At 54.0% G+C, this 26,070-nt stretch overlaps 9 protein-coding genes and 1 non-coding gene across 10 annotated transcripts; 5 read left to right on the top strand and 5 right to left on the bottom strand.

Annotated features, from left to right (window-relative positions):
* The first annotated feature begins 211 nt into the window (after nt 1–211).
* Nucleotides 212–1,269, top strand: B0H18DRAFT_986849 (uncharacterized protein). Its single transcript, XM_048044804.1, has 7 exons — nt 212–362; nt 389–422; nt 443–504; nt 612–693; nt 757–983; nt 1,046–1,102; nt 1,170–1,269. The coding sequence occupies exons 1-5, from the start codon at nt 312–314 to the stop codon at nt 912–914; spliced, it is 387 nt and encodes a 128-aa protein (XP_047897045.1). The 5' UTR covers nt 212–311; the 3' UTR covers nt 915–983; nt 1,046–1,102; nt 1,170–1,269.
* A 2,630-nt stretch (nt 1,270–3,899) lies between these two features.
* On the top strand, nt 3,900–6,257 carry B0H18DRAFT_1115876 (P-loop containing nucleoside triphosphate hydrolase protein; the record flags this gene model as incomplete). The annotated part of the gene is made up of 9 exons (XM_048033330.1): nt 3,900–3,946; nt 3,995–4,057; nt 4,108–4,154; nt 4,207–4,591; nt 4,651–5,217; nt 5,274–5,557; nt 5,612–5,727; nt 5,783–5,888; nt 5,941–6,257. The coding sequence occupies 9 exons, from the start codon at nt 3,900–3,902 to the stop codon at nt 6,255–6,257; spliced, it is 1,932 nt and encodes a 643-aa protein (XP_047897046.1).
* A 1,191-nt stretch (nt 6,258–7,448) lies between these two features.
* B0H18DRAFT_49283 (uncharacterized protein) lies at nt 7,449–8,810 on the bottom strand. Its single transcript, XM_048038291.1, has 5 exons — nt 8,688–8,810; nt 8,060–8,632; nt 7,750–8,008; nt 7,596–7,682; nt 7,449–7,543 (listed from the first exon to the last, which is right to left on the bottom strand). The coding sequence occupies exons 2-4, from the start codon at nt 8,426–8,428 to the stop codon at nt 7,678–7,680; spliced, it is 633 nt and encodes a 210-aa protein (XP_047897047.1). The 5' UTR covers nt 8,429–8,632; nt 8,688–8,810; the 3' UTR covers nt 7,449–7,543; nt 7,596–7,677.
* Nucleotides 8,811–9,207: 397 nt separating this feature from the next.
* On the bottom strand, nt 9,208–11,510 carry B0H18DRAFT_1083303 (major facilitator superfamily domain-containing protein; the record flags this gene model as incomplete). Its single annotated transcript, XM_048031651.1, has 18 exons — nt 9,208–9,394; nt 9,448–9,519; nt 9,589–9,609; nt 9,660–9,694; nt 9,752–9,798; nt 9,833–9,880; nt 9,940–9,956; nt 10,021–10,069; nt 10,124–10,250; nt 10,290–10,305; nt 10,356–10,422; nt 10,485–10,507; nt 10,566–10,638; nt 10,856–10,937; nt 10,991–11,170; nt 11,266–11,304; nt 11,358–11,386; nt 11,438–11,510. 18 exons carry the CDS (start codon nt 11,508–11,510, stop codon nt 9,208–9,210), a joined length of 1,185 nt encoding a protein of 394 aa, XP_047897048.1.
* Nucleotides 11,511–12,199: 689 nt separating this feature from the next.
* Nucleotides 12,200–15,170, bottom strand: B0H18DRAFT_986865 (Aspartate/glutamate/uridylate kinase). Its single transcript, XM_048044805.1, has 10 exons — nt 14,892–15,170; nt 14,622–14,842; nt 14,252–14,568; nt 14,148–14,210; nt 13,957–13,961; nt 13,809–13,904; nt 13,595–13,754; nt 12,875–13,545; nt 12,578–12,821; nt 12,200–12,512 (listed from the first exon to the last, which is right to left on the bottom strand). The coding sequence occupies exons 2-10, from the start codon at nt 14,804–14,806 to the stop codon at nt 12,493–12,495; spliced, it is 1,761 nt and encodes a 586-aa protein (XP_047897049.1). The 5' UTR covers nt 14,807–14,842; nt 14,892–15,170; the 3' UTR covers nt 12,200–12,492.
* A 903-nt stretch (nt 15,171–16,073) lies between these two features.
* Nucleotides 16,074–19,158, top strand: B0H18DRAFT_49407 (MFS general substrate transporter). Its single transcript, XM_048038298.1, has 20 exons — nt 16,074–16,087; nt 16,159–16,588; nt 16,651–16,679; nt 16,741–16,816; nt 16,873–17,057; nt 17,123–17,204; nt 17,268–17,299; nt 17,357–17,511; nt 17,568–17,590; nt 17,655–17,721; nt 17,790–17,805; nt 17,863–17,977; nt 18,030–18,079; nt 18,141–18,174; nt 18,227–18,287; nt 18,338–18,368; nt 18,424–18,458; nt 18,519–18,539; nt 18,598–18,692; nt 18,755–19,158. Exons 2-20 carry the CDS (start codon nt 16,387–16,389, stop codon nt 18,799–18,801), a joined length of 1,356 nt encoding a protein of 451 aa, XP_047897050.1. The 5' UTR covers nt 16,074–16,087; nt 16,159–16,386; the 3' UTR covers nt 18,802–19,158.
* Nucleotides 19,159–19,317: 159 nt separating this feature from the next.
* Nucleotides 19,318–19,760, top strand: B0H18DRAFT_986881 (uncharacterized protein; the record flags this gene model as incomplete). The annotated part of the gene is made up of 3 exons (XM_048044806.1): nt 19,318–19,474; nt 19,530–19,605; nt 19,657–19,760. The coding sequence occupies exons 1-3, from the start codon at nt 19,374–19,376 to the stop codon at nt 19,756–19,758; spliced, it is 279 nt and encodes a 92-aa protein (XP_047897051.1). The 5' UTR covers nt 19,318–19,373.
* A 510-nt stretch (nt 19,761–20,270) lies between these two features.
* B0H18DRAFT_t52 lies at nt 20,271–20,383 on the bottom strand. Its single transcript has one exon. It is a non-coding gene; the product is annotated as a tRNA-Pro (tRNA).
* On the bottom strand, nt 20,320–22,787 carry B0H18DRAFT_986883 (uncharacterized protein). Its single transcript, XM_048044807.1, has 5 exons — nt 22,506–22,787; nt 22,315–22,455; nt 21,864–22,133; nt 21,765–21,810; nt 20,320–21,738 (listed from the first exon to the last, which is right to left on the bottom strand). Exons 1-5 carry the CDS (start codon nt 22,623–22,625, stop codon nt 20,606–20,608), a joined length of 1,710 nt encoding a protein of 569 aa, XP_047897052.1. The 5' UTR covers nt 22,626–22,787; the 3' UTR covers nt 20,320–20,605.
* A 734-nt stretch (nt 22,788–23,521) lies between these two features.
* On the top strand, nt 23,522–24,403 carry B0H18DRAFT_871336 (Prefoldin subunit 3; the record flags this gene model as incomplete). The annotated part of the gene is made up of 5 exons (XM_048040160.1): nt 23,522–23,596; nt 23,653–23,726; nt 23,779–23,890; nt 23,953–24,123; nt 24,182–24,403. The coding sequence occupies 5 exons, from the start codon at nt 23,522–23,524 to the stop codon at nt 24,401–24,403; spliced, it is 654 nt and encodes a 217-aa protein (XP_047897053.1).
* Between the last annotated feature and the right edge of the window lie 1,667 nt (nt 24,404–26,070).

Below are 26,070 nucleotides of genomic sequence, written 5' to 3' on the forward strand. Positions count from 1 at the left end.
CTAACAGCAACGCTGATGAGTCTTTTGACAGATTTGATGAGGGCCATAAGTATTGCTCCATGCAATCATCATCCGCTGAAGAAGCGACTTTACAACAGACTGTTTCCACGTCCCTGGGATCGCCCGCTGTCACTTACGACATCTATCAGACAGAACATCACATTGTATTAGGGCCCCGCGTCCTCAAGGTGTACAGTATCATGTAAGTACATCGCGGAATATTGCCCGTCTCATTGGGATAAAACTGATCTGACAGTGCACCCGGCACATCACATCCTTCTGCTATACACGCCAGTCGTCACATCCATCACATGAAGTCTGTGTCAGCCGCGTTTATCCTTTTGGCTTGCGTTTTGGTGGAGGTCGCCACGCCATGCCAGCGGTTCAGGTCGAGAAGCGGCTCGTGGCTATGCCAGTGGATGGTGCGTATACTCTTTTCGAGCACATATCGGGGCCGAACGCCAGATCAGTCATAACATAACGCTGGTCATGCCAGGATGCGCAGTGACTCGCGTACCATTGAGCGTTACCAGTCCACTGTCCCGCGCATGGCATTCTGACTGACCTTACTTCGCAGCCCGTGGAACGAGGCGATGAGAGCTCGCATCGAGAAACGTTGCAATGCGAGGGAGGACTCCGCGCTCGATAAACGTTGTAATATCGCCGCCGTATATCTCATCGAGACCGGTGAAGGTGATTCGACTTGATTCTTGCACTGTTGGCATGACTGTCGTACTGACTGGCCTGCGTATCCAGATGCTGAGAAACGTGCGACCCTTGACCTCGAGGAGCGTGGTGAGCAACATCAAGTCACGATCGACCAGACAGTATCAGTACTGATTCGTGCTAGATTGAATGATTGTGCCTCTACGGGACGCCTTGAGTTGCAGAACTTTGTCTTATCAAAGGCCTGACCCGTAGGACCTAGCTTGACTCGAGTCTGATGAACCCCTACAGGTAGCACTCGTCCCGGTGTGGTCGTGCTCGAGAAAATCAAAATCGATGGGTCAGTGATTGACAGAGAATTCTCATTGGATGAGTTTACCTTCCATCACGGTAAGGTCCCGCTGAGTCTGAAGTTGTCTTGTATACAGCAGGACGTCTAGAACAACAATCGGACGTGAGTGACGTTGCGAGGATGGTAGCGCAAAGCATTCGAGAATACACACCGGTAAGTTCCACCTACAGTACTGATGTGAACCTGAAAAGATCAGTGTAAGCATTCTGCACTCACCGACGTTGGGATTTGGTGTGGATCGAGGAGGTCAGGTCCGAGTCAGCTCGTAGGCGCTTACGATCAAATTCGCACGTGGCAAATGTGGCGGTAACTGGGCCATTGCCTCCTCAGCGGCCTCCTGCCTTCTGCCTTCGTCACGCTCTGCACTCTTCAAGGCTTTGGCCGCTTTCGCAACTCATTCGCCTCCCTGGACGAGATGGATGGACCACCCTACTTTGCTTCGAGTTGTCGAATGTGAGGAGGCCGCCAAGATAGTTTGATAACATCCAGGCGGGTGAATCGGAAGGTTCAAGTTGCGGCGGCACCGATTCGGAGCTACGGAGACAGCAGTACGTGGTCACGACGACTACAATGGGTACGTCCTAGAATTGATTGAACGGCAGCGCGTCCTGGTGTCAGATATTCAGCGGTGACGAACCTCAAATAAGTCTTCCTCTCCCCCGAGTTCGGTGCTCTTGCGCATGCATACCGCCACCAGGGCCACATGCATCTGCACCGGCTTTCATCTGATCCCTGTTTCGTGCCACGGGCGAAACTATTTCCCTGTTAGACAGGCCTCGCCTTCCACTCGGCACCGCCGCCTGACTTCCCGTCATGACCTGTATAGAGCCCTCATACCGCCTACAGAGATTCGCAGCTTTCTTGGGCGACCGCGACACGCCCTTTGGACGCGTTCGGGCATCGCTCAACCCGAACGAGCGGTCGTCTGGGGACTTCGCTCTGTCAATTGTATACGCGGCATGGCTGCGTGCGACTCCGATGCTTTCTCTCAGCCCATCTACACTCCGCGAACGCAGGTGGAACTCGCAGAAAGCCTGCGTTTCAGCAGACGTTCGCTTTCTCCGTCGCACGTCCAACCTTGCTAGGGTATATCTACCTCTGCTGCTTATGTTGTGTTGTAATGAGTGCCAAGGGGTTTATATGCTCGCAGAGCGCTATCCGTATCTCTCCTCACCTCGAGGCGTTTATGCCGATCTCACGCTTGAATGGCCCAGATCCATGACGTACGGGCTATCCGGAAATGAAGCTTCCTCGCCACGAACGAAATTTACTTACGACGCATGCGGAGTCAGGCGGAATCGCACTACTACGTGACCCGATTCTCACAAGGTGTATCCTAGGTGCCGCACACGAACACGGCGCGATACATGTCTGATACTGGCCGTTCAACTCTTACTGCAAGCTCCAGGCATGCCATGCAGGGGTGTTCAGTCCAACGTTGCTTTGCACTATTCACAGACGATACGTGTCCTCCGCCTTCAGCTCTACGATCCGCATATACCACCGTCTTCCAATTCAAGGTGATTACAGTCAGCCTCAACTCGCTTCTGCGAGCGCTGGTGAACGGCGGGTGCCAAATATGTCGGCCCAAATTGACGGCGCTTTGTCGTTCTGTGGATCTAAGACACGTTGTACAGGTGTATGGGTGGCTTCGTGGCCAGATCCATCAACACGCGCGTACAACACGATCAGTGCATTTTTCTTCGGGCTAACCAAGGGCTAACATAAAGGTCGCGGCGCAAGACCCTTTTCCCGAACCCTCCGCACATCGTCTCTGCTCTGTACCAGCTCGTCCCCATGGCCGCTGTTGTCCGCAACTCCTGCTAAACGGCGCCTGTGTGGACGGCGGGTGCGCTTACAAGCACGATGTGCAGATATGCAGGCCATGCGGAGTGATCTGCTACAAGACGGCTTTCTACCAGTCTCACTGCGCTAGCCAGAAGCATATCAAGCGCGTCAACGGCCTCCTCGACAACTTCCATTGCTCAGTCTGTCAAACTAACGTTCCACAGTCGATGGCTGGGGCATCCACATTCAAGGCAGGAAACACAACCTCTCGCCCGACAACAAGGTGTAGACCCGGATGTCGAGCCGGAAGAGGCCAGCACGCTCCCTGGCACATTTTTTGCAATGTTGTAGTGGGCATTCCCAGCAACACTGGGGTCGCATATCAATTCGCGCTCGCATGGACGAAAGAGCTTGATCGCGTCGTATGAAGCGGCCTTTGAAGAAGCTGGCAAAAACAAGCACGGTATCGACGTTTCTCACGAGGTAGATGGATTGGACTTCGAGATCATTGATGCCGAGGACCCTCTGGGGTATCTCTTTGACCTTGACGGCTAGGAACACGGTCCCTACTCGAAAGTAGCTCTAGTAGGCGCCAAATTCTCCTCAACATCGCCGAGGTGAGCGAGGCATCATCACTAGTTCATACATGCTCACTGGCATTCCTCCAGCTTTACCGTGTCGTATGATGTCTCTGCCGATTGCTGTCATACGGGAGAGCATCACCGTACCGTCGTGTTTGCCAGCAGCACCGCGGGCGTTTCGAGGATCGCCTCGAGATGGTGTTCGAGGACACGACCCTCCGGCAGCGCTTCGTATCATCCGACCAGTCAAGGCAATAGTCGGCAGCCGTGCGGACTACGAAGCTCTGAAGCCCAAGTCTCCGTACGTGCCGCGCAAGAGGACACAGCGGAGCCCGAGACCGACGTCGTTCCGGGAGTAGCGCCCGGCGGTGAAGGCGTTCCATACGTCGGGCTGCTTCCGCACGCTCGTATTCCGCCGAACATCTCTGGAGCCCTTTCGCGAGGTCAGCCAGGACGCACGACGACTTTCTTCCGTAGTTCGATACTGCCACCTCAGCTGAACAGCGAGACACATGCCGGTACTACAAGACACTACTGTGGGTGAAGAGCACCGGATGGAGTAAGTCACTCACCAGATTCGATGTGAATGCTGAGTATCGCTTGTTAGAAACGACCTGCAGATGTATGACATCACGGATACACGGTTGTCGCGACACAACCAGTACTACTAGTGCGCACGCCCATTCTTCATGCATGCCGTGACTCTGAATCGCGTCGTAGCCTCCCTGTGCCAGGCCTAGCTGAGAAAAGACCAAGCGTACTCGTCGGTACGTCCCGTCTCCGTGTTGCTGTAGCGATCAGATGTTTAGTCTTGTGCAGGTGATATCATCCTTGTTCAGCTACAGGGTTCCGATCAGGGGCGTTGGTTTGAAGGCCACGTTCACGTCGTACGGAGGGACGAAGTCGGTCTCTGCTTCCACATCTCATTCAGGCAGCGGAGCACGACGGACCTGTACACCGTGCGCTTCAAGCTGAACAGGATTCCACTGCGTCGCCAGCACCAAGCACTCGATGCCGCGTTCCATCCAGAGCGTTTGCTCTTTCCTACTACTCAGACTTCGATGCCAGTGACCCGTCCGTCAAGCTCGACTGTTAAGCCGCATATATACAACAAATTGATCGTAGGGAACGAGGCGCAGTTACAAGCAGTGGCGTCCATCGCCAACCAAAAGCCGGGATCTGCACCGTTCGTTATCTTCGGACCGTATGTCACGACCTCTTTATGTGTGATGTGGTGTGTCGCTTACACGTGTCTACCTGCAGACCCGGTACAGGCAAGACGATCACGATGGTGGAGAGCATTCGCCAAGTTCTCCGCCTCAACCCGACAGCATGCGTGCTTGTATGCGCACCCAGCAACAGTGCCGCAGACCTTGTTATCTCGCGTCTCTCCATGCTTGGGAGCACACAGCTCTTCAGATTCTACGCGCCTTTCCGGAACAAGGACCTCGTTCCGGACTCGATCCTGCCTTTCACCTACCGTACTGCGACGGGGCACTTCTCCGTTCCTCCCATGGCGATCCTGAAGCGGTACAGAGTGATCGTCTCCACCTGCGTGTCTGCCTCGTTCGCGCACGGGATCGGTATGACTCGCGGACACTTCACTCACATATTCGTGGACGAGGCTGGGCAGGCGACGGAGCCCGAGGTGATGATCGCGCTGAAGACGATGGCGGACAACGACACGAATGTAGTGCTTTCTGGCGACCCAAAACAACTCGGGCCCATCATTCGCTCCGCGGTCGCGCGAGACCTTGGGTTGGAAAAGAGCTACGTCGAGCGGCTGATGGCACGTCCGGCATACGACGAAAAGGCGGGCTATGGCACATCGTGAGTATCTGCTGATAGGTGTTTGACAGTGCAAGTCATTCATGAGTGTAACATAGGGTTGTGAAGCTCGTGAAGAACTTCCGCTCACACGAAGCTATCCTCAAGTTCCCGAACGAGCGGTTCTACAGGAGCGAGCTGCAACCCTGCGCCGAGAACAGAGTCACGCACGCCTACATCGGCTGCCCGATCCTCGCGAACCGGGACTTCCCTATCCTCGTTCATTCTATCTCGGGCAAGGACGACCGCGAGGCGTCCTCGCCGTCATTCTTCAACATCGATGAGGCTTCCCAGGTCAAGGCCTACGTTCAAGCGCTCAAGGCCGACAGACGGTTCCGTACAAGTGAGTGGCGAGATGATGTCCAACTCAATCGCCGACTGATGGATGGTGTCCAAGGTGATTCCGACATAGGGATCATCGCTCCGTATCACGCGCAGTGCCTCAGGATCGTAGATCCTGGACCCATTGCGGACGAGATCAAAGTGGGCAGTGTTGAAGAATTCCAGGGACAGGTAAGACCGTATGTTGAAGTTCTGCGCAAATGATGCTTATGCCGTCGGTCTGCAGGAACGCAAGGTGATCATCATCTCTACGGTGCGCAGCAGCCGTGAGTTTGTGGAGTACGACTTGAAGCACACCCTCGGCTTCGTTGCGAACCCTCGAAGGTTCAACGGTATGTTGTCATTTCATATACCTAATACACCCTAATGATGTATCCCATGCAGTCGCTGTTACTCGCGCTCAAGCACTACTGATTGTCGTTGGTGACCCTAACGTGCTATCGTTGGATCCGTTGTGGCGCTCCTTCCTCAGCTACGCTCATGGGAGAGGAGGCTGGAAGGGCCCTCCGCCTTCCTGGGATACAGGTGCGGCAGTCGACAGCACAGGCGGGTACGACCAACGGGTGAGAGGAACCGCGCTGGCCGACATGAACGAGTTTACCAGACGTATGGAGTTGATGACTTTGAACGGTGTTGCGTCCGACGCTGATGATGATGATATTGACGCGAATGTCGATCGTCCGTGGCGCGAAGTTGAGTAGTTGGTATATACGTGACGGCTTGGCTACTGCATCTATCTTGTTTTGGGACATGCCGTTGGAGCTGCCCTCATATTTGTTTCATACATTGTTTGTCGAGATACGAACGGGCTTTCGCTTGGATCAATGAACTCGAGATAGTCAACGCGATGACACACAACTCGCCAAACAGCAGGAACTACGCTTTGCATGGCCTACATAGTAGTGTAGGTATCGGGACGTCCACGTCACCCAGTGGGATATGTTGTTGGCACCCGTGCATGTCTGTTTCACCGAAACTGCCGTTGGAGTAAGCTCTGTGAAGTGCCACAACTAGTCAGCATCAGGCAACGACGCGGACAATACTGCAGACCTCGGAATTGTGAACTTGAATGCTCGAGCTTGTCGGAAGAAGAGACAAGCGATGACCTTGTCTGGCGCCACGCCATATGTCTACGCCAGAATCTCCTTCGTCAGTACTCCACTACTCTTGACCGTTGCAAAATGTCTTCCGTCGGGAACAAGACATCGAATGTTAGCTCGTATGGGCCGCTCTGCAGATCAAATTCGGTGAGATGGAGCTCAGAGAAAGAGGATGCCATACTCACGTTCTTGCTCCGAAGGACGGTAGCCAGGTCTCTCAGCTTGATTGTCCCATCTCCGCGTTGCATCGCAGCCGACCACTTTGCGACTGGGTCTGGTTTCGTCGCTTGTAGACGCTTGAGTGTCTCCTCGAGCATCCGTTCGGCCTCGGAGTTCTTTGACTGGGTGGGCGTTCAAACGTCGGCCAACGCGAGGCATCCTGTTGCTTCTCGCCACCCATGGACTCCGCTAAGATGGGAAATGGGGCGACAGGGTCGTCGATGTCCATCAAGTGATAGACAGAGAACTCGGATGCTTGCCCTACGTCAGTTTCCATGGGGGTGAGTGGACCAGCAAGGTTTCCTCCGGTAGCGATCTAAACAAACGGCCGTCAGAGACGATGTAAAGGACAACGAGACAGTGAAGCGGACTTGGTATGGGTAAGGGACGTGCAAGAGGGCAATACGCAGGGTGTTGCAAACATTGTGCGAGGGCTTGGGATGGTGCTAGGACCTCTCCGAGAACACACAGCTCGTGGCCCGGCTTCTTGTTGGGCTCCAGAGGACCCATGACCTGTTACAGGTGAAGTCAGCCGCCATGCCTACTGTCAGTACATTGCGTCTGCTTACTCCGTTCTTGCCGTATACGTGAAACGCAATCTTGCAATCCTCCCCGACGAAGTTTGGGTTCATTTTCTTGGCATACGTCTCGACGAGCGGAAGGATAGCCTGCAGGAGATGATCAGGTGCGAGAAGTACGAAAGGGTAGGATGCCGCCCACATCGATCTGCCGAATAAGAGAACCGTCGCGGATCCCGCCCATAAAGATGGAGCGATAGCCGGTCACTTTCGCGCCCTCAAGCTTAACCTGGTAAGGCCGTTCTTTAAAGACAGCTCCTCGTACGCGGACAGTTCGCGGTGTCAGCTGCTCGTAAGTTGTATCTTGCAAGTCCAATACACCACCAGGTCCGGGTAGGAGATCCGGGCGAGTCTTCTCGTAGAGAGTATGTGCGGCGACGGATATGGTAGTGCAGCTTGAGTGCCGCTGATAGGTTCCAGGTCAAAGCTGTCGGACCGAATAGTAGCGAACATCATGGGTGTTTGGGCTCTGCGCAAAGACCGCCGCACTCCAGCTAAAGAACATGTTAGCCCATTATACCAGGCTAATGGCCAGTTCATTCGCGAGCTTACTATCTAAGACTCGTCTATCAGCATGGTCGTCTCTTGTTCAAGGAAAGAAAGTACCTTTCCCACATGCCAGGCTAGCCCTGCATTGATCCCCCGCTTCAGACATACGGCAGCAAATGGGGCAGGATCGTAGCTCGCCCACCAAGATGATGTCGAACCGGAGTGTCTGAGACAAAGCAGAAAGTACGGCTCAGCTCCCATTTGACCGACGACGACAGTAGTGACTTTGAGGTCGTATCTGTTAACTGCGCAACCGGTCCACAGGGAGAGACTTGCATCCTTCAACTGGTTCGAACTACTTCCATGTCGAATCGGAGTAGATCTTTGCGACGCGCAGATGATACCCGTGTTCGTTCGATAGCTCGCGTACGATGTCCGCGAAAAGGTCGACTTGGGCATTGGTTCCGGAGCCTCCACATGAGCCATGAGGACTGTGATGCCGTTTTGACAGACGCTAGCACGAGAGGCCCTAGGTCACGGACGTATGCCTTCGAGGGCACGTCGTTGTACCAAGTGCGAGTTTCTGAGGCCGGAATCAGTTGATCCAGAATCGCAGACGATTGCATGTGGGCGACGCGTAGCGCAGCATTGTAGAAAGGCCTCTGCGTCGTATCCATAGCCAAGCATGCCCTGCCTTCGCAAGGTTAATCATAAGGTCGAGCAAGGGAGTGACCAAGCTGCTTACGGGGCAATGATACGGACTTCGCGCTCTGGGTCATCATGCATCTCGTCCGAGGGATCAATGGGCGAGCGCTGCGGACAGCTGCTGGCTTAAGAAGGGTCCAGGGATCACGGTTGCACAGGTTCCCAGCGAGGTCCCTGCGCATGTTCCATATAGTAATGGTTACTTACTAAAAGCCGCAATGCCATGCTCCCGAGGTATCCGACCCGGATGCCCCATGCCTTTGCCGCGCAACCGTTGGTTTTCTTCAAAGTCCTTCCTCGTAAGCGGATGTTGTGTTGTGAGGAGTGACACTCTGCTGCCTTGCCGGGCTTGCGGCGCAATACACACGTCACGTGTCGAGCGGGTCACCGACAACGGCTCGAATCGACATAGGCCATTATTCTCGCCGTAACTCAAATTACACCGTTGGTATCGTGTTTGTTGCTCTGGTGCTTTGGTCGGTGCAGCAGAGATGATGAGATCTGTGAAACACATCTGAGTCTACATTGGCACGTTCTTGCCATTTTTACCACTTCCACTGTCATCGTTTCAGCAAAGTATGCATCCGCATCCGCTTCACCGATTCTCCTTGCCAACCATTCTCGGCGAGGTACCTGAAGAACTTCTCGTCCTCGACGGCGAGATTGACTCCCGTCATGTCCGGAACGAAGACATAGGTAATCAGGATACCGAGAACTCCGAAGATTGCTGCGATAATGAACGTCCACCTGGGTTGACAAATGAGTCAGTCTCGACGTCGCACTAAGAATGCAGACCACACCTCTGTCCAAGATTTTCCTGCATTGGTATGAACACTTGAGTCCCTACGACCGCCCGACCTTGCCCATCGCCGCTGAGATACCAAAACAGGTTCCCTACGAAATGTTCACGACGTAGAGCCTCTTCCGAAGTCATCACCTACCTGATTGAGGTTGGATAGGACCTGCATAGCGAGTCAGAACAGAAGGGAATAATGCACACATGGCAACATACTCAGCGCTAGCAAGCAGTGTGATATTGCCGGGACCCTGTAGATCATTGCTATTGCATTCGTTGAGCTTGTAGACATGATGATCTCGACCTACCAGATTGCTCATGAATATCATCAGTCCGTAACTGGAGCCAGCGTCAGCTAATGCAGCAAAGATGATCGCACACAGACATACAGGATGACAGGAGCGGCATGATGCTGGTGATCCGGTCATAGCCACACCCTATATCAGACCTAATCACTGCGCTTCAGCAAATCGCCTCACTCCTTTGTGCAACGTACCAAATATGACATATCCGCTGAAGCCAAGCATCATCTTGTTGACAGCATTAGTACATTGATAGCGACATATCGGAGGCTCACGTGTAGCGGCGTCCGAGAGGATTGACCAGGAATGCGCCGACCACCACGCCTTGATTTCGCGTAAGTCATAAGCCATTTTTTTCACACAGGATGAACAGCGCACCTGGAAGAGCAATGGCACCCAAGACCAGCTGCCATTCTGCCGTCTTCTTGAGGTCTCCGTCCTTGATGATGTTGGCAATGATGGTGGCAGAGAAGACGCCATTCGGATAATCGATCTTCGAAGTAGCCTGAGCCGTAGTCGTCGAGATGCACAATGTACTACGCACGAAAGCATATACAAAACTAATTTGTTGCGCATGAGTGATGGTACTGACAGGAGAGGTACAACGCACTAGGTTCCCGCTGTACCAATGAGAGTTTTCCAGTATCTCTTGAGAGCAAGCCGATATGGAACGCGACCTGTGTATCCACGCTACGATGAGCAGCTTGAATATGAAGCCAAAGACGTAACATCGACGTACGCCTGATAGCGCTTTCCCGGTACCTTGGTCCTCGTCAAAACCGGAGAACGATCGACTCCGAAAAGACCAAAACAGACATACAATTTTGACGTAACCATCCGCATGCGGAAGTAGAACACTGTCAGAGGCAGTATGATGCCTATGCCGAAGCATACTCTCCAGACAGTGTTAGATGGTCTTCCCCGGCGGCAGATAAGACGATCAAGAATATGCAGACGGCCAGGGGACCTCCGAACTGTGGTTCTCAGTGTTCCGTGAACACTTCAAGATTCGTTGATGCACTTACGCAGATGGGAAAGTCGGTGACCATGATGAATACTGATGAAATCATCCTTGAACGAAGTCGACGCTGCATCCAGTTTGGAACGAACCTGGGCCTCTCTGATGCGCGATTGCTTCGTTAGCCCCTTCACTCGCACTGGTAGACGATGCAGGATATTCTCCTCCGGCCCCCTGATGGTATATCGGCACACAGACCTTTACGACCGAGATAGCGACTGGCTCACCAGACCTGTGATACCTCTAGCGAATGTCATGAACCAGAAGAGGCCATGGGCACTTCCATGGGCACCGTGTGCGACAGTGCACAAGGTAGCACCTATGACAATGAACAGAGTCGTCAAGACGAGGCCCGCCTTCCGACCCACTCTGTCGCAAAGGATGCCGATGATGACCTGTCCGATGACCTCGCCTGTGACGCATGTAGTCCGTCAAAGAGACGGAGACAATTACACCAGCAGCTTACCAACTATGAGTGCGTTTGAAACCGCGTCGAGACGACCGACGTGTATTCCGACGGGTACAACCTTCTGAACACAAGCTATTCAAGATTGAAGGCTGTCACTGTTGACAAACGTTGTGATGCTCGCTCACATTTGTCATGGTCATGAGGTTGTTGTGGTCTGTACATGATCGCAACAAGTCCCGCAACTTCACAGACAAGACTAACTCACAGCCATCTGAGATCAATCCAAAAGCTGAAGCAGCAATGGCCATATACGCGCTGAGCGCGACCTTTCTGCTCATGGCGCTTGAAGTTCCTCGTGGGTGCGACACCGGAGATGCCATCTAACGTAGGGTCGACGACGCTGGAATCTGCTGGGTTTGGGTTTATCCATGAGATCCGAGGAGATTCAAGTAGCATGTAGACGTACAAGAGGTGCGTTGTGAGATCATTCTATATGTACATCCGTGTGTGGCCACGATTGGAGTCAAGGTGTGCCCTACGCATTCGGCAACCGGAGAGGCTTGGAGCATCTTCCACGGCGAACTCTCATGACATGACCCTGTGCAGAAGAACAAGGGTGTTCAGCGTGACTTGCGGAATGGGGAAGCGATATCGTAGATGGACATGCGAAGATGGCTAGATTCTGTCAGAAGAGTGTCTGCACCTCGTGTACCTCGAGTTCTCGCCGTTAAATGAACGTCGAAGGCAGACTAAGGGGCGAATACTGTGGGATGGCTACAGCAAACGAGCCATGTGCTTGCCTTGTACTGGAAGGCTTGGTCCCGGATCTACGGCTGGATACTTCAGAAGGCTCATGTCGTGTCAAGTTGGCAGCCTGGGAACAAGCAAGGCCCTTGTATGACTGCACTAGACGCTAACAGATAACATGCTGTGGAGGCGGCGTTCGAGCGGTATGTTCGCAATCGACGACTGAGAGCTTGCCTAGTCAAAGACACGCATGAGATCTTGTATCTTTCCGTGAGTTCGAGTGGGATGATCGGACACCTGTTCCAGTCAGCAAGAGTCACTTCAAGGAAGCGATTGCACACCACTGACATGTATTAATCAACCGAGCTTGTGTGCAACTGCCTTAAACCAGCGACAGACGCACGAGGATGCAACGTGGACGGGGAGCGGAAGTGCAAAGCAAGGCAAGAACCCGAGTTGGATCGTGGTCCTTCTTTGATTTTTGGCGCGGTTGGACGGGCGTCACAGTATACAGCTCTAGGCTACAGATGATGGGTATAGCTTACAACAAATTATCGTCTTGAAACGTCTTTTTTAGAACAACCATGGACCCACTATGATCAAAACGGAGTCGACAATCAGAACACTGGAACAAGTCGTTCGGCGAGTTTGTACTCACTGCGCCCCCTCGCGCCGTCCGGTCTGATCTGCAAACAGCTTTGGTGGATGAGGTTGAGCGCCTTAACAGCGTCCCGCGAGTCAATGACACAGGAGATGTTGATCTCGTTCGCGCCCTGGCTTATCATCTCGATGTTGACCTTTCCGTCCCCCAGCGTCGTGAACATGCGGCCCGCAATGCCGACCATGTTCCGCATCCTTTTGCCCACCAGAGACAGGATGGCCATATCTCTGCTCACGGTTACCTGTAACGCGAATCATTAACGGTCTAGCAACGTCAGCGCAGAAATCAACTAACCGTCCCGCTCTTTTGAAGCTCACGCACGACTCGATCGAGCAGCTTCTTGTCCAGGTTGTCCTCGATGGCCATACTGACGTACACCTCGCTAGTACTGATCAGGTCCACGACGACGCCATATCGATCCAGCGTGCCGAACACGCCTGCCAGGAACCCGTGCGACACGCTCTTGCGGTTCGAGTTCACGTTCAGCACGACGATCCGCTCCTTGATCGTCACCGCCGTCGGCAGCTTCCGCTCATCCCTCGCCGCATGCAGGTCGCCCACCGGGCGGAAGACCGTGCTCGTCCCGGGGATCGGTATCCCCGCCTCCTCCGTGTACGGCGCCGCGTCGATGTCTGGGTCCGGGTGGATGACCGTGCCCCCACCCTGCGGGTTTTCGACGTTCTTGATGCGGATCGGGATGCGCCGCCGGATGACCTGCTCCATTGTGAACGGGTGCACGACCTCGCTCCCGTAGTACGTCAGCTCTGCCGCCTCCTCGGGCGAGATGATCGGGATGAGCCGGGCCGTGGGTACCTTGCGCGGGTCAGCGGTGAAGATCCCGTCGACCTCCTTCCAGATCTGCAGCTCGGACGCGCCGAGCCCCGCTGCGAGCAGTGCTGCGAGGAGGTCTGTGTAGCCGCGGCCGACCTGCCGGAGGAGGGAGCCCGGGACGGGGCCGAAGTAGCCTGTGCCCGATGAGTAGCGTAATGGGGACGTGAACGAGGAAACACCTACCGGTAACGACGGGAACGCGCGGTTCGCATTGCTTGATGCGCTCGCTCACAGCTTCAGCGACTCGGTCGTAGAACTCTTGACCGAGCGTCTCTCCCGTGTACGACTCTTCCTCGGTGAGAGGAACAACGTTTTCAAGGCTGACATACTCAGCGTCGATGCCCTGTACCAGATGTGAGACAGGATCATGTATGCGATGCACGCAGGAAGCACGTACTCGATCCCTAAGGATGGCCGTCATGACTTTGCATGCTAATCGTTCACCAAAACCGATGATGGTGTCTCGCGATCTTGGCGAAATCTCGTCAATTACCTAGATGAAGTTCAGAGAGATGCTTTCCATGCTTCCGGTCATAACAACAGACACCCCCTAGATACTGTACTTACAGACGGAGTTTCGAGGCGACGCTTCGCCCGAGTCAAGCGCGGCTTTGGTCGTGTCTATTGACCGCATCACCTCGAGCAACGAACATGGTTGCGAACTGCACTCCAGTTGCGCACGACTCACGAAGGTGTCTATCGTTATGACATAAACAAACTCACCTGAGTCGCGAACAAAATGAGCGTAATGAGTCACAATCCCGCTCGATCTCCATCTCGAGCTCTCGCAGTAGCTCCGCTTGCGGACTGCCGATCGCGCGGCTGTGATGTGTTCTGAACGGATGAGGTCCACCGTCTCACTGAACGGAGGTGCCTTGGTGCTCATGGAAGACATGTTCAATGCCCCTCCAGGAGTAACGGGATCCATGCGAGGCGACGACGTGCTCCGCCCTCGTGGACTGTCCACTGGTGACTGCGCCTGCGAGGTTCTGGAGAAGAGTGCAGGAGTCATATGTCCTGGTGTCTCTGATGGGCTACTTGTGCGCTGCAAAGCTTCCTTCGCTGCCCGTAGAAGGAGGTTCGTGGTGCCCAACGCTTTGGTAGAGCCTGATCGCGCCGAGCAGACGATCGCGACCTTGTGCTGGTCAATGTACTCTCTGTGTTTCAGTTAGCAAAGGATTGAAACATTCAATACGTTTTCACCACGCACGCAATGATGTCCTCCGCAATCTTTGTCGCAAACTTCCCCACACTCGTCCCGCCAAACTTCTGCACTAGCCACTTCGCTTCTGGATCGATCGTGTTCTGGTGCATGTTCGGCGGTGTCCTAGGGAGACTAGAAGAGGCCATTGACGACGAGCGAGAGGACGATGAAGAACTAGGTGGATTAGACATGATGGGAGGTCGGGTGCTTCAGGTTTGCAGTTTGGACTCGGATTCCATGAGCCCGGGTATTTGAAGCTCCCTGAATATGACTCACCTCAAGTGCGACCAGGCCCAGTCCAAAACACCGGTTCGACGTTGCGAAACCCTCCAAAAGATGCAGGATGTCCATCGTGCGGAAGCAAGTCGTCCGCACTGCGAGGGGCGATGACTTCAAATTTTCCGGGTATGGAAATGCCGGCGGTATTCAATATTGCACTTCAGAAAGCCTTTCATGATGTTGACCACTGACTGGCCTAGGTACAAGAATCGCTAGGTGAAACGCAGTAACTAGCAAGCCTTTGCGTACGGTTTCCGCTCGTCTTGCGTAGTCGTCAAGTGCATGGTTTCTTTTCGCGTAGACGACATCCCTGCGAACTTGAACTTATGCGGCGGGAATTTCCCGATATGGACTACGCATTCCACGTGATCCTTTTTCGTTCGAGCTTCCGTATTCAACTTGAAGCTTGGGCTTGAGCTCCAAGTTGAAGCCCAATCTCTTGTTATATCCTCGTTAGCAACTTGAAGTAAGTATGCAGTGCGCATTGCGAGGTACTTGAACCTTTGAACTTATTGACTGGCAGCCATCCTGTGCGATCAAAGGTTCAGACTCCTGTAAGTAAATGCGGCGGCACCTAGCCGGAACACCTAACGTTCATTAAAGCTTCACTGAGGCTGCCACTGTACCAGTTACTGACCGCCGATAGATCATGTTTCCTGCCATCAAAATGGTGCAAGGTGAGTACTTTTCTGCGAAGATAGCTCAATGCTAGCTCAGAATATCTTCTAGGCACATCGACGCGAAGTCAGGTTTGAGGGGCCGAGGCCCAAGCCATACACACGATGGTCCACTGCCAGTGCGTACACGAGCAGTCAATTGTGTCATTCTGAATTCACCTTCTCCACAAGTGTTCTCAAGCCTGAAAGCCATGTGCTTTGTACCGTCATTCTGAACTTGTGCCACAGCACTAGGTTGTCAACGAAAGTAAGTTGGTGATATGTAGAACGCCGGGACTCTGGCAGAGGTTACTCACTCGCACCCCTTCATCAGATATATATCATATCATTGAGCAATGCCCGAAGTTGCACGATGTCTGCAATGACTTCATATCTCGTGCCGAGCACTCCAGCGGTCATATGAAGACACACTACTTCCGCCGCTATTTTGAGTTGACAGACCCGCACGGCTCTCCGCTGATGCGAGACTCGCACCGCTATATCCCGCGAGAGCTGTAGCTCTGCAAAGTCAAAACAGTGAGTACGTTGCCCAAGGTTATGTGCCACTCGCAACCTCATTCCTTGCTAACTCTGAGTCGGTCTACTAGGACAAACACATTGCGAGTGTTTTAACTTGACATTCTGAAGTCCGATTCAAGAAAGCTGATCTTCATAGAAGACGCCACAATGGTTGTTCGGCCCCTGACCCTGAAACCTTACTGCAGACATCTTCAGTGTGCGATAGGAAGTTCAAGAGCTGTCGAAGCCCGTCTTATATGGCTGCGAAACAGACGTGTCATTGTGCCCGTGGATTGCTCCCTCACTAGCACAGCACAATGGTCCTGACTCTCGTCTCGGGCGATAGCGATGCCGCTGCTTCGGCGGAGAAGTTACAAGCCACGGATGACGCACAGCAGTGCCGGGTGCCTCGAGATGTCGTCCTCACCCAACACAATGACAACAGTCGGTCAAGGAAGGCGAGGCTTAGCGCATACATGGCGATCGCTGCATCGGCCTTCGGTTTGATCTCAGACGGATGTGAGTGGAAACAATACAGTGTATCTGCGGCCTATATCTTGACTCACTGAACATTGCTTCAGATCACAACAACCTGATGACAATGACCAACGTAAGTGGCCTCATTCATTGTTGTCGATGTCACCCGAAATTTCAGACCTTTCCTCCACCAGGTCGTCTTCAAGAAACTGTACCCGACTGAATACACTCCTGACGTATCCACTCGCGTCTCGAATGCGATGTTGGTCGGTCAGTCCCGGGCTCAACATTACCGCGATCTGAGCGCTGACAAGAGTAAACTACAGGAGAAATCATCGGGCAAGTGTTCGTCGGCGTCTTGTGCGACAGGCTTGGCCGTAAAAGCGGGTTCGTCACGACGACGCTATTGATCATCATAGGAGCGATCCTCTGCACTGCCGCACATGGAGCGCATGGTAGCGTGCAGGGATTGTTTTGGTTCATGACTGTTGCTAGAGGTGTCACTGGCGTGGTCAGTTTGGGCAACGCGCTGCCAGTGTTAGTCTGTTTTGACCTTCTGGCGCAATCTGTGTATAGGGCGCCGGAGGAGAATATCCAGCGTCGTCGACAAGCGCGAGCGAGGGAGCCAACGAGACATCCGTTAGCAAACGGGGTCCAGGTGCGTTCGCCTGAAGGTTGAGGTTTATCACGATACCCTTTCTAATGACTTATTCTATGATAGTGTTCATTATGGTGACCGACTTGCCCCTAGTCGTACGTCACGGTGTCACAGCGTCCATCTCACAGCAATGCTCATCGATGAGACTCTAGTTTGGAGGTCCACTAGCTGTCTCCGTCTTCTTGATTGTCTTATCTGCAGCGGGGCAAACTCGTCTCGAGATCGTCTGGCGCATCTGTTTCGGCGTAGGAATTCTACTCCCGCTGACAGTATTCTACTTCCGCATGCGCATGCTGAACTCCATACTGTAAGCTACCTTCGCTGATTCTTGGTATTGACTTTGAGTCTGACATAGCTTTGCAGATATCGCGAAGGCGCAATCCAGCGTAAGCAGTCCTAGACCCATCTATCAAACATAATTGCACAGCAAATCGTGACTATCTAATGTAGGACGCGTCCCGTATTGGCTCTCCTTCAAGAGGTACTGGAAGACATTGATCGGTACGGGCGGTTCGTGGTAAGCTTAGGTTCTGATGGGCTGGTACATGACCCGCCGGGAAATTCGCTCTGACATTTCGGCATCAGGTTCCTGTTCGACTTCGTGAGTATTCATTGAACGTCTGACTGCTCGCGACCTGAATATCTGGCGACATACGAGATCTTCTATCCCAACAGCATATTCTCTGCATCGATCATATCAAGCGTCATCAAGGACGGTGACTTGAAAGCGACCGCCGAATGGCAATTACTGCTTGGGGCCATCGCCATTCCCGGTGCGTATAGCAGAACTGCACCGAAGAACGTTCTAATCCATGAGCCCTGTAGGAGTCTTTGTCGGAGCATTGCTCTGCAATCCCTTAGGCCGACGCAATACAGTCAGTGAAGGGCCTAGTATATTAATCGCGCCATGCTGATGTTTAAACCTTTTGTGACAAGATGATGCTAGGATTTAGTGGTTATGTCGTCTTAGGTGGGTCATGGAACCCTGAGTCAATCTGATGTTGCCAAGACCTCCGCTCTAGGGTTGGTCATTGGATGCGGTTATGACCAGGTCACGAGTATCGTACCGCTATTCATTGTGTTGTAAGCATCTTTTATCGTTCATGGCTACAGTACTGAAGCATGATCTATAGATATGGGTTGATGGTGTCCATGAGCAACCTGGTAAGTAGCAGCATACATACCGTTCGCGGCGGCCGTGGATGATTCCCACCGCTAGGGTCCGGGTAACATGACACTACTTACAAGTACAGAGTGAGTTGACTTCTTCACTGAACTTAAATAACCCACCAACGGCTGAGGCGCCTCATGTAGATCATACCCGACTCCTATAAGGTGCGTTCGCTGTCGGTTGAATGCATCAGCAATGCTTATAGTGTTTATGTACCAATAGGGGTACCTTTTTCGGACTCTCCGCAGCCCTCGGTAAGGTAGGAGCGGCAGTGGTACCGAGGTGTTCACGCCAATCCAGAAAAATCTCGGAAAGAGGTGCGAGTTTCTGTGTGACTTACTGAAATGTCGACCTTCATGGAGTCGCTTCTCGCTGAAAGGTGGACGTTCATCGTCGCTGCGATCTTTGGAGCACTCGGCATCCTAGTCGCGTACTTCTTCGTTCCGGATATGACGGGTGCTGACCTCGCCCAGGAGGATAGGAAGTTTTACAGTATCTCGCCGAGAACGGTTGGGATGGAGATGTTGGGCTCGATGGGGAGACTAGCAGTAAGGAAGGGACCGATTCACGTGGCTCAGATGAATTCATGATGTCGAGGTCATAGCTTGATAGCAACATACACCACTATAGTAGAGAGGCGGTGGCGATTACATGGCTTACATCTCAGACCGCAACCATTTCCTCGCTTTGGGGGCCATGATCATGCATCTGTCATAACCGCCCGTATTCGAATGTCCCACAAAGCCATGTCTTACGCGTACGCTTGGCAACACGAAACCTCACAGAGACTAAATGATGGTTCCACCTTCCGCGACAGACCGTGAATCAGACTCAGATATCCAGACCATCGAGATGTGCGGTCAGGAGCTTTAAAATACTAAACCAAAGCGCCTTCGGCCTTTCGCCGTGCAACTCAAGACTGCGTTCTTCGCCATTCGCCCTGCTCGCTTCATTTAATTTATCCATATCCTTGTTACGACACGTCCCAACCCGGCATCATGGTTCCTCTGTCACTCAATCTCGCCGTCCTCTTCATCTTCATGAGTAATACCCTTCTCGGCCACCGTATATATCAAAGCGCTGGAATCGACAGCCCAAGGCAGGTTACCATTTGAGCGCTACAAATGTTGCCTTATCCTGATTATACATCTTAGCAATTCGTTCGGATCAGCAGACATTCAATGTAACCGAGATGTACAGTGGGACTTGCGTACACCAGTCAGTTGCAGTGTAAGAGACTACCTTTCCCAGTATGTGGCCGGTCACTGACGATAGGTCTAGGATGGCTACGTATGCTGGACAACCGCGAACATGACAATGGAGTGCACGGAGCAGTCCGACTCGGAATGCAAAGTCGGCGTCGTCTGCATGCGTGATCATTAGGCGTGACCGTGAGACTTGTGATAGCATCAATGAGACCGGTCGTTGTAGTTTTGCGAGTCTGCGACATATATCCTCTACATAGCGGCCGGTCAAGCGGGAAGCTCCTGCAAAAACCAAGTACTGCAACAAGGGTGGATCCGAGTTTAGTAACTCGCAAGTTGGGGAATGCGGCGGAAGGTGGCAAGCGTTGCTTGTACTTGTTAGGATTGGAAGGTACTGGACAATAGAGACAAATAACATTGTGGCGTAGCCCCACTACGCCTGTACCTCCCGCGTATGGGTCCGGGGGTACTACATGAGCATCTCAGTAAATTAAAGGCGCGGTGCCACTGCACTCGAGACATTTGCTGCTAGTCGCACGCCGCTCATGGTAGGTACAGCAAACTTACTACCCGGTGGATTGAAGCGGTACGAACGCGCCGAAGTGTTTTGATGGTATCAATCATATGTACTTACGAGATGATCAATCCACATTTTTTTCGTCGTAACGCTTGCAATCCTGCGCAAAAACTGGGCCTTGCCGGGAATTGAACCCGGGACCTCCTCCATCCAAGCTTTTCAGGTTCAATTTGCGAAACCGGAAACATTGCCCTAAGAAGGAATCATACGACTAGACCACAAGGCCATATGTTTCGGTCCAATGCGGGTGCTCATAAGCGGTTGAGCGAGAACAAGTACAATGAACATGATTGTCAGTCGGGTTCGTGACATATAGAGTGCATCACATAGTGAGCACAGAGCACGAACACATGCACTGCCAGCGGGCATAACGCATCACATGCACATCGAGCCGAAGTTCATTCCATGGACGCTCATTCCTGGAGTCGAAGAATTATTCAAGCCACACTCATACATCATCCACGTCTGCATCCTCCTTGTTCTCCATCCGTACCTTCCGCTTCTGACCAGGCATCTCCTTCCCGGCGCCGTACCCAACGCCAGCTTTCTTCCGGAGCTCGTCAATGTCCGCCGCGCCATCTTCCGCATACTCCAGCACCAAATGGCGCCCAAGCAAATGCGTATGGCGGAGCGCAGCGTACGCGCGCGCGGCTTCGTGCGGCGACACAAACTCGAGGAACGCGAACCCCCGCGTGCGCCTGTCGAACTTGCGCGGCAGGCGCACGGACTTGAGCTGTGCGTGCGCGCCGAAGAGCTGTTGGATGTCCTTTTTCGTCGCCTCGAACGGCACGTTCTTCACGATCATCTTTGCGCCCTTCGGCTTGCCCTTCGCCTCCGCGCCCTCCGCGTCTTCGTCCGTGCCCCGCCCCGCCCACTTGACGCTCAGCACGTGCCCGTCGAGCACGAAGCCCTCCAGGCTCTTCAGACCACGATTCGCTTCGTCCTTCGTCTTGAACCCGACGAAGCCGTAGCCCATGCTCAGCCGCACACCCGGGCGCGCAGGATCCACCTTCGCCTGGACGCGCGCAAAGGCGAACCCGGGCAGGTGACGCAGCGCGATGACAAGTCCATCTGACGTCGTGCTGAATGCGAGATTCTTGACGAACAGAGTCGTCCCGGCCGAGAGCGATGGCTCTGTGGCTGTCGCATCTGCGATCGCGTCGATACTGACCGGAGCAGCAACCGGCTTGACCCCAGCGGCGACAATGGGTTCGGAGGTGCTCTCCTCGGCGAACATCCCGAGGGGCGCATTCTCCAGATACATAATCGAGTTTCCGAGCCTGCGATAGGCGAGCGCGCGGAAAGCCGTCTTCGCGTCTGCGGCGTGGTCATACTCGACTACCGCAAGCGTCCCCGCAGGAGGCACCAGTACACGTCTTAGCTCTCCATGAGAACCGAACATCGTGCGCAGCGTCTCCGCGGAAGTACCGTACGGAATGTTCTTGATAAGAATAATTGTATCGGAGCGTTGCGGCCGACTCGAGGCGAGGGCCTCGAGAATGACCCCGTGCTGCTCGAGGAAGGACTTCGTCTCGTTGATGATGTGCGTCTCCGCAAGAGCCAACTTGACAGCCGCGTTCTCTGAGTCAGGATTGAGTATGTCAGACTTCGTATGTTCATCCGATCGGCGATGGACGATGCGACTGCGTCCGCCTTACACACACCATCAGCTGGCGAGGGTACAAGATATATTGTCTAGTACGTACATTCATGTACAACATCGCCCAATTAAATTCTCGCCCAGCACCTGCCTTCCGCGTAGCCTCGCGATCCTCTTTCACCGACTTCTTCCTCCCACCCTCGTCAACCTCCATCTTGCCCTTACGATCCACCGCAGGGAGAATGTGTAGCAAGCGGCCTTGGAAAGACGTCTTATCCAAGACCTCATACGCTGCAAGAGCCTTCGCCGGCTCTGCGAACGTGACATAAGCGAGACCCTTCGACTGCTTCGTCGTCGGATCCAGTGGTATGTGGATCTGAGAAGCAGGGTTAGCAAAAGTCGAATAACGCAAGCCGAAGAAAGGAAATATCAGAACAATAACTATCAATTTCCCAGTTAAATCAACATGCTCGCAAGCGAGTCTGTTGTCCCTAACTATTTTGTCATCCGTAGACACCCGCCTCCAGAGCGGGAGAACAAATGAAAGTGATGCTCACCTGAGATATAGTCCCGTGTGATTCGAAGAGCTCTCGCAACTCAGCTTCTGTGCATGAAAAGGGAAGGTTGCGTAGGAACAAGCGGGATGTCTGCAAGATCGTAGTCTTGACGGGGTCCGGCGGCAGCTCCTCTTCCTGGGACTAGAGCACATTAGACTGGGGTCCCAGTCAAAGTAGCGAAGTATACACACCTCTTCGCTATCGTTGCCATCCCCGGGCCCTTCCTCCTCATCTGACTGCTCGAACACCCTCTCCTCCGAGGCATCCGGCTCTTCGAGGACGGCTTTCGTCCGCTGCTTGAACCAGTCCATGTCGGACACAGCTCCAGTAGCGTTCCCAGGAGCGCCTGGCGGATCGTCCGTAGCATTAGTAGACAGTTGTACAGTACCCTCCGACTTCTTCTCTTTCCTTCTCTTTTTTCCGTCTACAACACCGTCCGTGTCTTTACCACTGACGGCTTGGATCCCCCGCGAGCTGCTAGGCTGCGGGAGCGCATCGTTGTCGTTCCATGAAGGACCCTTCTTCGTGCGCGGCTGCATGACCTGCAAGTACTCATCGAGATGGGACTCCTTGCCAGCCTTGGCCTGGCTTCCTTCACACCGCCCTTGGTCGCTGACTTACTCGGCTTCTTCTGAGCAGCCTCAGCAGATACCTCCGCTGGTGAGGGGCCAAGACGGGGCCGCTTGTTCGGGCGGGGAGGCGGTGCATCTCTCGCACCCTTCACACTAACATCAGTCTACCAAACGAGTCGAGAGATGAACACAGGAACGTACATCGACAGCGTCGACGCTGATGCGCGACGAATCCAAGAACGTCCGGTTGAACCACTTTTTCGCACGTTCTGCCTCAGCAGGGGTCTTGTATCCGACAAATCCAAACCGGCGAGACGTCCCATCCGCGCTGAGGACGAGCTTCACATCAGTAGAGTACCACCAGGCCCGTCCGTTGCCTCGAAATGTTTGCGAAGCCTATCCTGTGTGAGATATGATGGTAGATTCTTGACAATGAGGCGAGACATTGTGCCTCTGAGATGAAGGGAAGGAAAACAAGTGCAACGAGAAAATGTGCCGCTCAAATACCCGTCGGCATTCCCCGAGCGCCCATGCGTCGAGCGCTAACGCGACCTGGCCTCGACTTGGCCTCCTGCGTGCACCTTGCCTCTTGACTCTGAGCATCTAAACCAACAGACCTACCGAAAGCAATAATCATGTCAGTCGCGGAGGGAAAGAAACCTCAAGCGCAACAGAAGAATCCACGCGGGATTCCTCAAGCGCCTTTCATCGTGAGTTGGACCGAATCTGTCTTGCGCGAGCGATGCTCAAACAGGGAGACCTTCAGGCCGATGTGGAGGAATATCTAGGAGCCAACAGGGAGGTCGAAACCGCACTGAAGGAGATCCAGGCTGCTCTTGCGTGCGTGCTCTGCTCTCTCGCGCCGATCGTGGATCTGAAGTCGCATTGACAGGAAATACCGCTATATGGACCATAACCTCGCGCAACGGCGGAAAGGCCTTGAGGACAAGATCCCTGACATCAAGAAGACGCTGTCCATGGTCGAGTTCCTGCAGCAGAGGCGAGTGAGTGAGTCGCCCGTCGGCGCAACTGCATTTCATTTGTTAACGCGGGCTCGGGTCTGCAGGAAGGCAAGAGCAAGGCCTCGGAGTCCGACGAAGACGATCTAGACGATGATCTCGACAATGACGCCGCCGAGGACCAAAAGAAGTCCCTTAGGACGACATTCGAGCTGAATGATACGCTCTACGCCGAGGCCGAGATTGAAGACACCGACACGGTGTACCTCTGGCTTGGGGTATGTCCCCGCCTTCTCTTCTCTTCGAGGGCGACTGAATTATGTTGCCCTTTGTTAGGCAAATGTAATGCTATCGTACAAGCTACCCGCGGCCATCGCGCTGCTCCGCTCGAAACTCGAGGCCGCGGAAGGGTCCTTGAAGACTGTCGTCGAAGACCTCGAGTTCCTTCGTGAGCAGATAACCATCATGGAGGTGAACACGGCGCGGGTGTACAACTGGGACGTCAAGCGGAGAAGGGAGCAGAGGGAGAAGGAGGCGGTGGAAGGGAAGAAAGAATGAGAAGTTAAGTGTACGTTATGCGATGCTCCAGGTACCCGAGGTGTTACAAGTGTTGTGCGTACCTCTGTCTCACCATTCCATAAACCTGTACCGGTGAGCCTCCTCGACACGTTTTATGCAGTCTGTCTTGGGCTCAGACAGTACTCTGGTTCGTCTGTCCGCTCATGCTCCCCTACTGGTCACGCTTACTCGGTGCACCCCGCCTTGCCCCACCAGGACTGTCAATGCAGATTAAGATCTGCCTTGCATCATGGGCGACACCTCGGCGCCTCGCACCCCGCGGGCAGCCAAGCGATGTCACTGCACCTTCCCGGACGCCGCAGCCTCGACACTGATCCACACAGGTGCTCATCAGCGGGCGCGCTGCTTGACATCTCAGGGCGAGCGCGCGCTACGGAGTACGCACCTTCGTCCGAGGACTCTGGCGCGCACCTGAGCTTATCACCACCGCCGCGTTCGCCCGCTCCCCGAGCACGTCTTCGTTCGTATCTCGAAGTTTGAGCGGGACACTGACGTACCTCCCCATCGGCTTTGGGGTCCGTGAGGAATCTTCGGATGTCTCCCGTAAGCCTTTAGGGTTTACACACGTTGTAATTGACTCAGAAAGGATTGGGGGATGGTGGCCCCCACGAAGACCTGTTGCACTGGCCGAGGCCATTCGACGACCAGACCGGCGCCGATACCAGCCGACCCTTCTGTATAGGCCGCACGTCTCGTTAGAGCTCTTGAATCCTCTGTCGTCCTTTGCTCGGTCGTCGTCCCCAGCGTGCAGTAGGGCCCCGTGTGTCTGAACAAGACCAAGTGGACATCGCGTTGCTGCTCCGGAAGAATCGGAGCCGGCCCCGCGCAGTCTCCAGGCACTGCAAATGCTGCCGCGGCGATGGGCCGCCATCTCGATCCAAAACGCGGCCGCGAAGATCGATCAACGGCGGGATGAAGACTGCGTCGCTTCTCCTCCACCCCTCCGCGCTCTGCTTCTCACAAATCTGCTCGCACTGGCACCTGCGGTGCCCACGTGCCTTTGCAGCGTCGGTGCATCGTATATCCACCAGCGCGTGGTGCTCCTGTCGTCCCACTGAGGACGACGATGCGGCAGGTGTGAGCGCGATGGCGTCACCGCGTGAGCCGGAAGACTATCAGAACCGATTTCAGAAATTCATGATTGGCCAGCAAGAAGGTTAGCTCCCGTCGTTGGGAACGCATGTCGAGAGTTCACTCACAGTGAAGGACCTCATGGCCGACCATGAATATGTGCTGCGCTCAACCCGCTTTCTGACCTGCCCTTTGCGCAGAAACTCATCGCCGACGATACAGCGCATCAAGGATCGGTGAGCAGGGCTGTCTGATCGCGCGTCCGCCCACACCACCCTGTTTGAGAATCATCCGGGGCTGGGGTGGCCAATCCGGCTAGGACAAATTGACGGGTCATTTGGGTCATGCGTGGGACGCCGAAGAGCGGGTTTCCCGTTTTGTGGTTGGCTCACCTGCGATCATGACTTCTCGGGCGCCCCCAAGGCGCCCCTCCTCTCTCCTCGGAGTCTCGTCCAGGGCGTGTCTCGTGTCCGACACACCGTGGCCGTCGGCGCTATATATGAGCACGCCGCCCCTGTAGCAATCCCCACTTCGTCTCTCCTGTCTGTATCTTGCTACGCCTGTCAAGTCTTCGC

Source organism: Fomitopsis serialis (assembly GCF_022376445.1).
Source record: "Fomitopsis serialis strain Sig1Antser10 chromosome Unknown B0H18scaffold_11, whole genome shotgun sequence".
Taxonomy (NCBI): Eukaryota; Fungi; Basidiomycota; class Agaricomycetes; order Polyporales; family Fomitopsidaceae; genus Fomitopsis; species Fomitopsis serialis.